Source organism: Ursus americanus, chromosome 20 (genome assembly GCF_024610735.1).
Source record: "Ursus americanus isolate L20-20 chromosome 20, mUrsAme1.1.p, whole genome shotgun sequence".
Classification (NCBI taxonomy): Eukaryota; Metazoa; Chordata; class Mammalia; order Carnivora; family Ursidae; genus Ursus; species Ursus americanus.
Window position 1 is genome coordinate 37,864,586 of NC_142146.1, and position 12,210 is coordinate 37,876,795.

At 42.1% G+C, this 12,210-nt stretch overlaps 1 protein-coding gene and 1 pseudogene across 1 annotated transcript in view; one reads left to right on the top strand and one right to left on the bottom strand.

Moving 5' to 3' along the window:
* Positions 1 to 759: 759 nt before the first annotated feature.
* On the bottom strand, positions 760 to 1,932 carry LOC123788497 (heterogeneous nuclear ribonucleoprotein A1-like; annotated as a pseudogene).
* A 5,133-nt stretch (positions 1,933 to 7,065) lies between these two features.
* ATP1B3 (ATPase Na+/K+ transporting subunit beta 3) overlaps positions 7,066 to 12,210 on the top strand; it is a 42,119-nt gene continuing 36,974 nt past the window's right edge. Inside the window, exon 1 of the mRNA XM_045791902.2 lies at positions 7,066 to 7,390. Coding sequence (XP_045647858.1) covers positions 7,282 to 7,390 — 109 coding nt within the window. The 5' untranslated portion in view covers positions 7,066 to 7,281. The remainder of the gene's footprint in view (positions 7,391 to 12,210) is intronic.

The following is a 12,210-nucleotide window of genomic DNA, read 5'->3' on the forward strand; positions in this document are numbered from 1 at the left end:
TTCAGCCTCCAAAACTGTGAGAAATAAGTTTCTGTTGTTTATAAGCCACCTAGTCTGGCTATAGCAGCCCAAATGGATTAAGACAGTCACTCTCTCCTCAGCTTTAAATAACATGCTTATATACCTTCCCTTTTTGGTCAGTTTTAACTCCCTGGCCAAGAAGATGATAAACGAGCTATTAACGTATTATGTCCTACTTCATCCCCCATTTCATATTTTGTTATTTGTAGTATTAAAAATACACAGTACTATTTAGTATTTACTTTTTCTATTGGTTATATTTACAACCTTAAAGAAATACATAATTAATATTTCCATTTCCAGCTCCACCATCTTTACATTCTTAAAATCTCCCCCCCTCCTTTTTTTAAAGATTTTATTTATTTATTTTGACAGAGAGAGACAGCCAATGAGAGAGGGAACTCAAGCAGGGGGAGTGGGAGAGGAAGAAGCAGGGTCCTATCGGAGAAGCCTGATGTGGGGCTCGATCCCAGAACGTCGGGATCACGCCCTGAGCCAAAGGCAGCCGCCTAAGGACTGCGCCACCCAGGCGCCCCTCCCCCCCTTTTTTAAAGACACATTTATTCAGTGCCATGACCATACCACTATATTTAGCAATCAACAGCATGGGTGCAAAAAAAAAAAAAAAAAAAAAAAACTACATTAGAACCCTTTGTTGGAATGCTTTACACTTTCCATAGAACAGAAACTAAAATAACCTGTTCTACAATTAGTCACAAATACAGTCCTCAAATTTTTTGCCCATACATATGAGTATTGTTTAAAACATGTCTTCTTCATAACAGCTAGGCCCTGCTACCACTGTGCTTGGCTGAGTTCACAAATCTGTTGTAACCTGTAGCTTCCCTGTCATTTCTCTGGCTCTCCTCTCCCGTTAAGCTGTTTCCTGGCAGTAATTAAAACCTCCTGCCACAGCTGTAGCTATTGCTGCTGCTGGAACCGCCATACCCAGCTTGGCTTCATGGTTTTGCAAAGTATTGGCCTCCACCACCATAGGGGCCAGAGCTTCTACCTCCAAAATTTCCTCCTTTCATGGGTCCAAAATTTGAAAATTGACTGTTGCAATTGCCAGAATCATTACAGCTTCCACCACCTCCAAAATTGCTTCCATCATTTACCAAATCCATTATAGCCATCCCCACTGCCACCATATCCACCACCACCTCGACTGCCACCAAAGCCTCCTTGTCTGCTGAAGTTCCCTCCGTGACCAAAGTTGTCATTCCCACCAAAACCACTTTCACAACCGCCACTAGAGTTTCCATAACGACACTGACCTCCTTGACTGGATGAAGCACTAGCCATTTCTTGCTTAGATAGGGCTTGCCTTACTTCACCGTTGCGGCCATTCACCACATGTGGCCGTATGGGATTTTTAAAGGACAATCTGTCTACAGAGTCATGGTCATCAAATGTTACAAAAGCAAAGCCTCTCTTTCTGCCACTGCCTCGGGTCATGATCTCAATCACTTTAATTTTCCCATGCTGTTCAAAATAATCTCTTAGATGATGTTCTTCAGTGTCTTCTTTAACGCCATCAACAAAAATCTTTTTCATAGTTAAGTGGGGAACAGGTCTTTGAGAATATTCTCTTGAGACAGCCCTCTGGTTCCACAACAATTCCATCCAGCTTGTGTGGCCTTGCATTCATGGCTGCCTCCACCTCCTCTGCAGTGGCATATGTGATAAACCCAAAGGATCTGGAATGTTTGGTGTTTGGACGTCTCATTACCACACTGTCTGTGAGTATTCCCCATTGCTCAAAATGGCTCCTCAGACCCTCATCAGTTGTTTCAAAGCTCAAACCCCCAATGAAGAGCTTCTGCAGCTGTTCAGGCTCTTTGGGAGGCTCTGACTTAGACATGACAGCAGTGGGGGGCAGGGACTTTAATGATACTTACTCGGTGGTGTCCAAGGGCAGAAAGCAATTCTCAACATCTCTTACCTTATTATTTATTATGTAAGAGAAAGAACACATCTAAATTTCCCTTCAACTTTCTTCCTTCAACTCTCTCTCTCCTCCATAGACCTCTTGACTTCTGTCAACTCCACCATTACTTTTATATTATTAGAATTTGTAACATTCACGTTTTGTTTTGTGAATGGCCATTCAGTTGATACTAAGTATTTTAAGTCAATAAAGTGTAATTATACTATTTTGCTTATGTAAATAGTATTCACTATAGAACAAAATGCATCAGTTAGAATAGATAAGATAAATCTATATCATTGGCCCATATCACTAGGAGGGATGCTTCAAACATCATGATCATATAATTACATTTTCAAATACTACATTAGAAGAACCAAATAATGACACATTTTAGTTTGCTTTATATTTGGAATGCGGCTTTCTTTTGTCTTAATCGCTTTCCATTTTTCCTCTTAACAAAGCACATGCCTTCACCATATGACTAAATTTGTCCAGGATCTTAATCCCAGTGTCTGTGGTATGGAATCCACTTTCTGCCTGAGGACATTCTTCTCCAGTTCAATAGCAATTGCTCTCTTGGTCTGCTGTACAGCTATAGTTCTAGGCCTTCCTTTCACTGGGTTAGGGATTAGCGTTTCTTGGATCTCAGGTTTTTTTGATTCTTGGATTCCTTTTTCTTTTTACTGTTTCATCCTTAATTGATTTTTTCAGAAAGAATTTTTGAGAGGTGAGCTTTCTGAATTCTTACATTTCTGAACATGTCTTCATTTTACCCTTACAGCTGAGTGATACCTTAACTAGTTCCGATACTCAGCTCCTGAGAACTCTGAAAGCAGTGTTCTCCTGTCTTCTGGCACTGAGTGCTGTTGATGAGAAGACTAGGGCCAATTAAATTTTTGTTCTGTTGTAGTTGACCTGTTGCTTGTTCTCTGGAAGCTTTTAGAATCTTCTCTTAGTATTTAATGTACTATAAAATCACAAGTTTATGGTGAAGTAAGGGTTTATTTTCATTTATTTTGCGTGGCACTTGGTAAGCCCTTTTACTCTGAAGACTCCTATCTTAGCTCTAAGAAATGTTCTTCTATGATTGCTCTCATTATTTTTTCCCCTGAGTTCTCTTGTCTCCTTCTGGAACTATTGGTTGGCTATTATCCTCCCTGGATTGACCCTATATAGTTTTTGGACTTTTAAAAATATTTCTTCCCCTTTGTCTTTTTGCTTTACACTTTGGGAAATTCCACTAACCTTTTCTTTCAGCCCTTCTGTTGTTTTTGTTTTAAAGATTTTATTTATTTATTTGAGAGAGACAGAGAGAGAGAGAGCATGAGCTGGGGCAGTGGGGGGAGAGGGAATGCAGAGGGAAAGAGATAAGCAGACTCCCTACAGGACCCTGGGTTCACAGCCTGAGCTGAAGGCAGACACTTAACCACTGAGCCACCCAGGTGCCCCTGATTTTTTTTAATTAGAGGAATTTCCAACAATTCTTTTTTTTTTGTCTCTGATTGCTATCTATATAATACATAGATAGATGATAGAATATATATATATATATATATATATATATATATAATAGATAGATAAACTTGTTTTATGGATACACAGGCTTCTCAAATTATCCTGAGGTCACTAATTAGAATACAAAAAAAGAAAAAAAAAAAGAATTTTGTTTCTCTGAGGTCAGTTTTTTTTTAAATAGTTCTTTTGAAAATTTTTAAAACTATACCTTCTTTTGGTTATTTTTCAACTAAGTGAACCAGAAAAATGTGTATCAGAAAAATTGCCTAACCTTGCCCCATTAAAAAAACAAGTTTTGGGGCACCTGGGTGGCTCAGTCGGTTAAGTGGCTGCCTTCAGCTCAGGTCATGATCCCAGGGTCCTAGGATCGAGCCCTACATCTGGCTCCCTGCTTGTCCTTCTCCCTCTGCTCCCCTGCTCCTGCTCTCTCTATCTCAAATACATAAATAAAATCTTTAAAAAAATAAAAATAAAAAAACAAGTTTTATTATGAAAAATTTTAATGCTGTACAAAGTAAACAAAATATAATGAACTCCATGGACTCATTACCCAGCTTCAATAAATATGAACATTCTGCCATTCTTATGTCACCTTCACCTTCTATAAATTTTTATAACCAAATTATTAAATAGCTCACATTGAGTTGGTCATTTGAATTTATTTTTCATTTAGTAAATTATCTCATTAGATCATATCATACACATCTTCAAAGTCACCTAATTCAGTGAATGACATTATTAAAAATTATAACAAAAAACCCTGACCATTTAACAGAGCACTTTCTATGCTGTATACTATGTCACGCTTTACAAAAACATTGGTTCATTTAATTTAAGATGATGTGTTCATGACTGTGTTTCTTGGATACAATAAAATGCCAACACAATTGTAGCTGCTGTTATAAGGAAGGGCTATTTCTCAGGAAATCTTAATCTTAATAATTTCTCTCCTAGAGACAAATAATGGCCTTTCAGTGATTTAGTATCAAAGTCACATCAGTTATAACACCAAATTATAAATAAGATGCTTTTATAAGAACTAAAATATTTTTTCTGTACACATGATTCTAAAATTCAGGAATAAACTAAGAGTTTTAGCAAATGAAGAGCCAAAAGATCTTGTTTATGCCCATAGAAGGCAGAAAATGGATTCAGCTGACTGGAGAGAATACTCAACCAAGTGCCCCACAACTGTTTCTTTCATTTTCTCTCATTCCACCTCATTCAGCTTTGTGACATTTCCCCAGAGCTCTGCCATCATTCACTGGGGAACCAGTACTGGGTATTTGGAGGGAAGATGGGGATTTGAATCAATGTACTGTTGTTTGATAGCTTTTTGACCATGGGGAAGTTACTTAATTTCTCTAAACCTCAGTTTCCTCATTTACAAAATTAGGGAAACAATATCTCCCTCTTAGGGTTTTTGTAAAGATTAAGAAATACAACACACTAAGCAAGTAGTACAGGGCCTAGAACTTAACTATGTATAAATGATCATTATTATCCCTGTGGGATTCATAGGTATCCTCTACAGGTAGGGTGGTAGCAAGATTTAGCAAATAAAAATACAGGATATCCAGGTAAATGTGAATTTCAGGTAGATAAGAAAAATTTTTTAGTCTAAATATATCCCAAATATTGCAAGGACTATACTTACACTAAAAAATTACCCCTTGTCTATCTGAAATTCAAATTTAAGTGGGCATCCTGGCAAAATAACTTCTCTTTTAAAAGAAAAATGAGGTATAGTAAAATAAGCTTATAAGAAATAAAGTTTGATTAAATTTGATATTTTATCTGTTCAAACTTGGTAGTCTCCTATCCCCCAGTACACTCAGTATTTTGGGTAATGCTCAAGTATCATCTATCAGAGAAACAAATAGTGCCTGTATTTTGGAGTAGAATGTCAACTTTTCCCCAAACTGAAATCTGTTGGATCAGTTACTATCCTAACCTAGGCATGGGTTTTCAGACTATTTACTGAATTATATTTGTATTTAAACATTTATTTGGAAAACCACAAAGCACTACCTATGAAAGTCATATTGAGGACCACTAAAAATATGCAAACTACAAATCTGACAGCACTCGATCTTTGAAACACTATTTTCAAAATGTTCTTGTTTACCATGTTTTCTTTGTGTGTACCAGATAATTACTTTTCAAAGTGTGCTTGTTATGAGCACACACAGAGACACACAAGATAAATAAAGATGGGTTTTATATTTTATTTCAATCAGACTGCATTTCTTAACCTCTTCTCTAAACTAAAAAACCTGTTATCAACCCTACTAGTATTTTAGCTAATTTGTAGCTAGAATTTTAATGAGATAAAAATAGCTTTCCTAACGGCAAGGTGGGTGGGAATTATTTTATAGTAATATATTCTACCTCTTTTCCATTTGTGGGGACGTAATCCGTAATTCCTTCCTTCAGTAAGCAAAGTGAGGAAGAGAGAGATGCCAGAATCTATCCACTACTCCTATAAAGAATTTGCAGGCTGTGTTTACACTTCCAGATAGATTACAATGCAATTATTCCAAAACATAAGATGCGTGCTACAATTCCTCGTTCATAATTTTTTGCCAATGAAATAGAAGCAGTGCTCCATTTATTTTTCCTAAAAAAAACCACGCACCTTCTGCCCAAACTCCTTTATTTCTTTTCATTCTGTCGCAACAGTCGCAGTGCACAGTACTCTTCAGCTCCATCTCGTGTAGAAAAACGTCGACTGCACCCTCAGCTCCGACCACGGGGAGCATCCACGACGGTGGAAAAGATGAAAAGCCGCGAACTTTATTTAGGAATCAACACTAAACGAAGAATTGATTTCCTGTGGACCCTGTCTCCGAAAAAGCAGGTCTTACGGTTGACAAGAAAATCAGGAAAGCATATATATTGATTTCCTTGATACATTCAACTGAATCTGGAGAAAATTCTACTGTTTAATACTGACACACTTAGAATGAAATTCCCATTGACCTGCGATTCCTGGTTAAATCCTTCAAAAGAGCCAAGTAAGGACATTCTCTGAGCAGCAGGGTGTACTACACTAGATGCCTCACGGGATCCTCCCGCGGACTATCTTTTAGTCACGTCATAGAGCCCAAAGCAGAACGCCTGGAGACGGTCTGCGAGGCCATTCGGGGAGAGGGTGGTGAAGTCCCCTCCTCGGTGAAGACGACTCTGGCAAACCGGAGTCGTTTCCGTGTTCTCCGGTCCCGCGCCGCCTCAGGCAAGGAGCTGAGGTGCCGTCGGGCCCGGTTGCCCACAGCATCTCCCCAGACTCCTCCTCCTGAGAAACCTGCAGGTCAGGGACGCCCACCTTTGGCTTGTTATTATAAATTTGTTTATGTAGCCCTCATGATTTCTAAAGTTGCCATGTGTGGTTTCTGCTTCCTCTGACCAGGGGAGAGGGAGCCCCGAGCGTCCCCCAGTCGGGCGGGGAGGCGTGGGGCGAGAGGGGGCGGGGCGAGGCGGGGCCGCGGCCCTGGGCGGGGCGTCCTCGCAGAAACGGGCTGCGCCGGGCGGCGGGCGGGAGGCAGTGGCGGCGGCGGCGGCGGCGGCGCGGGCTGAGCGGCGCGCGGATTGGTTGCGGCGGTCGGAGACGTCAGGCTCCCGCGGCCCGAGCGGCCGCCGGGCTCGCGCGGCGCAGTAGGCTCGAGTGCGCACCGCAGCGAGGTGGTGTCCTCGGCCGTTCCGCTTTCCGCCGCCGTCTCCGGGCTGTGCCGCTTGAGCCGGGACGCGCCTCCGCGCTTCTCGCCGCCTCCACCGCCGCGGCCGCCGCTCCCCTCGCCGTCTGCACACACACCATGACGAAGAAAGAGAAGAAGTCCTTCAACCAGAGCCTAGCCGAGTGGAAGCTCTTCATCTACAACCCGACCACCGGAGAGTTCCTGGGGCGCACCGCCAAGAGCTGGGGTGAGCGGGCGGCGGTTGGGCGCCGGGGCCGGCCGCGGTCCGGGGGGCGCCGGGCGGGGTCGGGTGGGAAAGGAAAGGCGGGAGATGGCTCCCCGCGCGGGGGCCCTAAGAGTAGCCGCAGCCTCCGCCGCCCACAGCGGTTTTCGTCCGGGGCCGCCAGACTGTCGTATGGGCGGCGGCGGAGGAGGGGCGGCGCGGCCCCATTCATTTCTAGCGTGGCGGGCGGGCCGCCGCTGGCTCCCGAGGCAGCCGGGCCCTCTGGCAGTCCCCGCCGGGCCGCGCCAGTTCCTTCCTCCCGGCCGGGAGCGGAGCGCACGTGCTGCTCCGGCCTCCCGCCCCGAGCGGCGCCGGAGGCCGGGGACCCCTGCCCAGAGTCGAGCCCCGAGCGTGCGGGGGCCGAACGCCCGGGCCTCCCTTTGTACCGAGCGCGCTGTCCGGGAGAGGCCCTGGCAGAGGCGGCCGGTGGCGCCCAGCGGTTCGGGGAAGCCAGACCCTGCCCCACTCCCGGGGAGAGGAAATTTCCACTCTCGCCGCTATCTTGTGACTCGTCCACGCTGCCACCCCGGTCGGAAGAGTGCGAGTGTTAAGTGTGTGGGTTGCATGAATGTGCCGCGGTGAGTTAGTCACACAAGTACTTGGTACACGAAATGCGCTTGAATTTGGACAGTGAAAAGACCATTAAAAAGGTGGGTACCTGCCTGATTCCTTTGTAATTACAGGCGTTTTCTTCCTAGCAAATAGGCTTCTTTTGGGGAAAGTAAATCCCAGGTGGCACAATTTTTGTGCCTTCAAAACGTGTGATGGTTGTGTGTGTGTTAGTTTTTCTATGAATATAAGTTCTTTGTTTTACAAGTAATATTTAAACCATCCACCGATAGAGTACTGCTTTAGGGTGTCTCTTTCCCCCCCGAAAAATTGTATTAATGTCTGAATAAGGACTAGTGCTTCTTTCTTTTTTTCTTTTCTTTTGCCCTTTGAAAAACGTTTTGTTGATGGGTCTTGACCTTTTTTTTCTGAGTGAGAATAAATTTCTAGAGTGGGAGAACTATTTGGGCACGACATCTTTAAAAGAAGCATGAGGAGAGTAAATTAGCTATGACTCAGAAAATAAACTGTTGCTACTGACTGAAATCGGCTCCTCCGGAATGGAAAGTCGGCTTAAAGCCCTATCACAAGCTGAAAGGGGCCTTGGAGGTTTTTAGCCCAACTCCCGGTTTAGAGATGAGAAAAATGAGATCTAGAGAGGTTGTGATTTTGCTTTGTGTAAAATTACATATTCCACATAGCCAAGAAAAGAACCCAGTTGTCCTTTAATCCTAGTCCAGCGGTTTTATTATTTTACAGATGTCTTGCCTAACTAACACTCATGATTTTTATTTATTTAGATAGCTGTCTTTTGGGAACCCACTAATGTGAAAAGGAAATAAATCTTGCATCCGTAGTTAAATGGGGGAAAATGGTGAAATTATTGCTTCTAGAATGTGCTACCTTTTTGCTGAAGGAATTTTTGAGTGGTGGAGAGGGATTAATGTTTGTAGACTACCTTCCTCAGTGCCTTCTCATTTCCAGAAATAAGTACCTTCATTTTTTGGTAGAATGACATTTCTTACTGCGGATAGTGCTTCTTGTCTAAGCTTTGTATTTATATGATGTTGAGGTTGAGATTTTATTGGGTATGTGCATTTAAGTAGGTAATGTGCACAAATGATCGAAGTGTAGGCATTATAGAAGGGCGGCTACGGTACAGTAAAGTTGGGATTTATTTTAGAAGGATTAAGGCAAGACCTTTTTTCCAAATTGAAAATGTTAACTCTTATCAACAAATAGTACATTTCTGAATTTATTGGAATTGTAGTAAACCAGTGCAAAATGTCATAAATTATCCGCAATCCAATCCCATCATAAGGGCATCTCTCTAAGGATATATGTGGGTGTGGTAGAGGGCGAAGTCCATACTCAGCTCTCCAGGCTGTGTGGGGAGTCTGCCTGGAGAAAGGGGTATCTTGTTCTAATTATCAGAAAGGCACTGTATGGGCTAGCTGCCTGATCTCATTACTGCAGAGATGTCCACTATTAATATTTCTGTATATATCTGGGCAGACTTAAAAGAGTATAATGTTAATTTTTTTAAACGAAATCATACAATAAGTGTTGCTTTATAGTGTTTCTTTTTAACTTATTTATTTTAGAGAGAGAGCTGGGGCAGGGGCAGAGGGGGAGAATCTTTCAAGCAGACTTTCCTGATGAGCCCGGAGCTGAAACCTGGGGCTTGACCCCAAGGCCCTCGAGATCTGGCCCAAGCCAGAACCAAGAGTTGGTGGCCCAACTGACTGAGCCACCCAGGCACCCCTTAGTGTTTGGAGTATATTGTGGGCACCTTCCCATTTTAATAAAGATCTGTATCATCGTTTTAATGGCTGACTAATGTTCTATTGTATAGTTCCATGTACTACTGTGATTTTTTAAAAACAAATATGTTTATTAACATGTAGCCTATGTGTGCATGGGAGATATCCAAGGAAATATGAGTAACTCCTGATTTTTTTTTTTTAAGATTTTATTTATTTATTCGACAGAGATAGAGACAGCCAGCGAGAGAGGGAACACAAGCAGGGGGAGTGGGAGAGGAAGAAGCAGGCTCATAGCGGAGGAGCCTGATGTGGGGCTCGATCCCACGAAGCCAGGATCACGCCCTGAGCCGAAGGCAGACGCTTAACCGCTGTGCAACCCAGGCGCCCCCCCTGATTTTTTTTTAACCAGTTATTTATTGTATGTACTGGTCTGTCCTCCCAGTCCCTTCCTTCAGCCTTGAGAGTATATTTTTGCAAATTTATTTCTTGAGATATGTTTCTACTAGTGGAATTTCTAGGTCGTGTATAATATGTGTACCCTTTACATTTTGGAAATGTGTTAGGTTTTTATTTTGTTTTTTGGTTTTTTGTTTTGTTTTGTTTTTTAAGAAACTCATTTGCAGTTTTTTCCTCGTTCTTTTGAATGTAAATGTGGGGGGATTACTTTTTGGGGGGGGGACCTTGATAAACTTGCTGTATCCGCTGGTGTGTAGAAAAAAAGCCTTCTCTACCCTAAGGATTTTATAAAGACATTCATTTCAGATGTTCTCTTTTTTACATTCTAAAGTACATTTGTCCCATTTAATCTGAAGTTCCTCACCAGTGCATGGGATATATTAAAAGTATACATTTGGGGGAGGGGGCAGAGGGAGAGAGAGAATCTTGAGAAAGAGAATCTTAAGCAGGCTCCATGCCCAGTGTGCAGCCTGATTCGGGGCTCGATCCCACCATCCTGAGATCATGATCAGAACTAAAATCAACAGTTGGACGTTTAACTGACAGCCACCTAGGCATCGCTAAAAGCACACATTTAAAAAGTAGTTTTGCCATTTACAGTTGGGATAAAGTGAAAATACTGCAGGTTATACCACATTGTTATCTGAAATGGTTATGTAAAAGATTTGTTTTTTTAAGATTTTATTTTTTTAAGTAATCTCTGTACCCAGCATGTGGCTTGAATCCACAACCCTGAGATCATGAGTTATATGCACACTGTACTCACTGAGACAGCTGGGCGTCCCTATATAAAAGATTTTGAGTAGCTTCTTGAATGTTTGGCAATTTCAGAATCATTACATACATAAAATTACCTCATTTGATTTTCACAACGACTATCTAAAATAAAGCACACTATGTAGGTCATCAGTGAATCTAGAGTTGGTGTCTTAGGCTGGACAGTAAGGCCACATCAGGAATAAGTAATTGCCATGTATGAAAACACAGGACAAAGAAAATTTAGCGTCTTGTGGCTTATGCTGCAGATATTAAACCTAAACGCAGTAAACATAATTAGAGTGAAAAATAGCCTAGAGATCCTCTGTTGTTATTTAAACTGTAATGGACCATGTGTTGCAATTAACATATTTAAGAATGATGAAATAGAATAGTAAAAATACCATTTTATTCTACCTAATAAGTTTATTCCAAGGAAGCATGTTCCATGAAACTTCTCAGTATTTTGCATATACAGATACCCTGATGTAAAATGTGTTTCTTACTGTGGCTCAAAGTCAAGAACTTGAAAGCCACTAATCTAGCCTTGTGCCCTCATTTCATAGGTGAGAAAATTGAACTCATAGGTCTGATTCGTCAAAGTTTACTCAGCAGTAGAATCCTTGGCCTTTAGACTACCTCCAAGGCCAGACCGTTTTTTATTTTGACTGCTGTGACTTGATGTCATTTAATGACATCTGCTGTGGGCTTCTTTGGAGTTCCTTATCTTAAGGCTATCTGTCAGTAGATGCTTTATATTCATATTAACTTAAAACTTGAGTTGCTGCTTTCCAAGCATAGTCAGGATTCTGGACCAAAACTACTAACACCTATATTTTGTTCATGTACTTTTTCTTTTATTATAGATCCATGAAGTGCCATTTTCTCAGTCACCTGCTCCCATTCTGGGTCATGCCTCAGTAAATGCTCTGCCTTGGAGATCAGACTCCATCCCATCTTGGGTGTTTGTAGGGGAGAAGGCAAGTGTGTTTATTTTCCCAGTATCATATAGTTTTGTAAGATGTTGTTCTTTGTCCTGTGGAGTGTGACATATTAAAGAAACTTTACAAAACTGTGCACTGTTGGGAAAGTAACAGGACTCGCCTTACCCTGTGCGCAGGCTATAAATGAAGGTCAGTGGTGGGTGTGGCAGCGGCAGCAGCAGAGGCATACTGAGCCATCACCCAGCAGGAGACAGCACTTCCTGGACTGGTAGTGGAAGGGAGGGGACAGGGTAAGTGTGTGTGTTATGTTCTA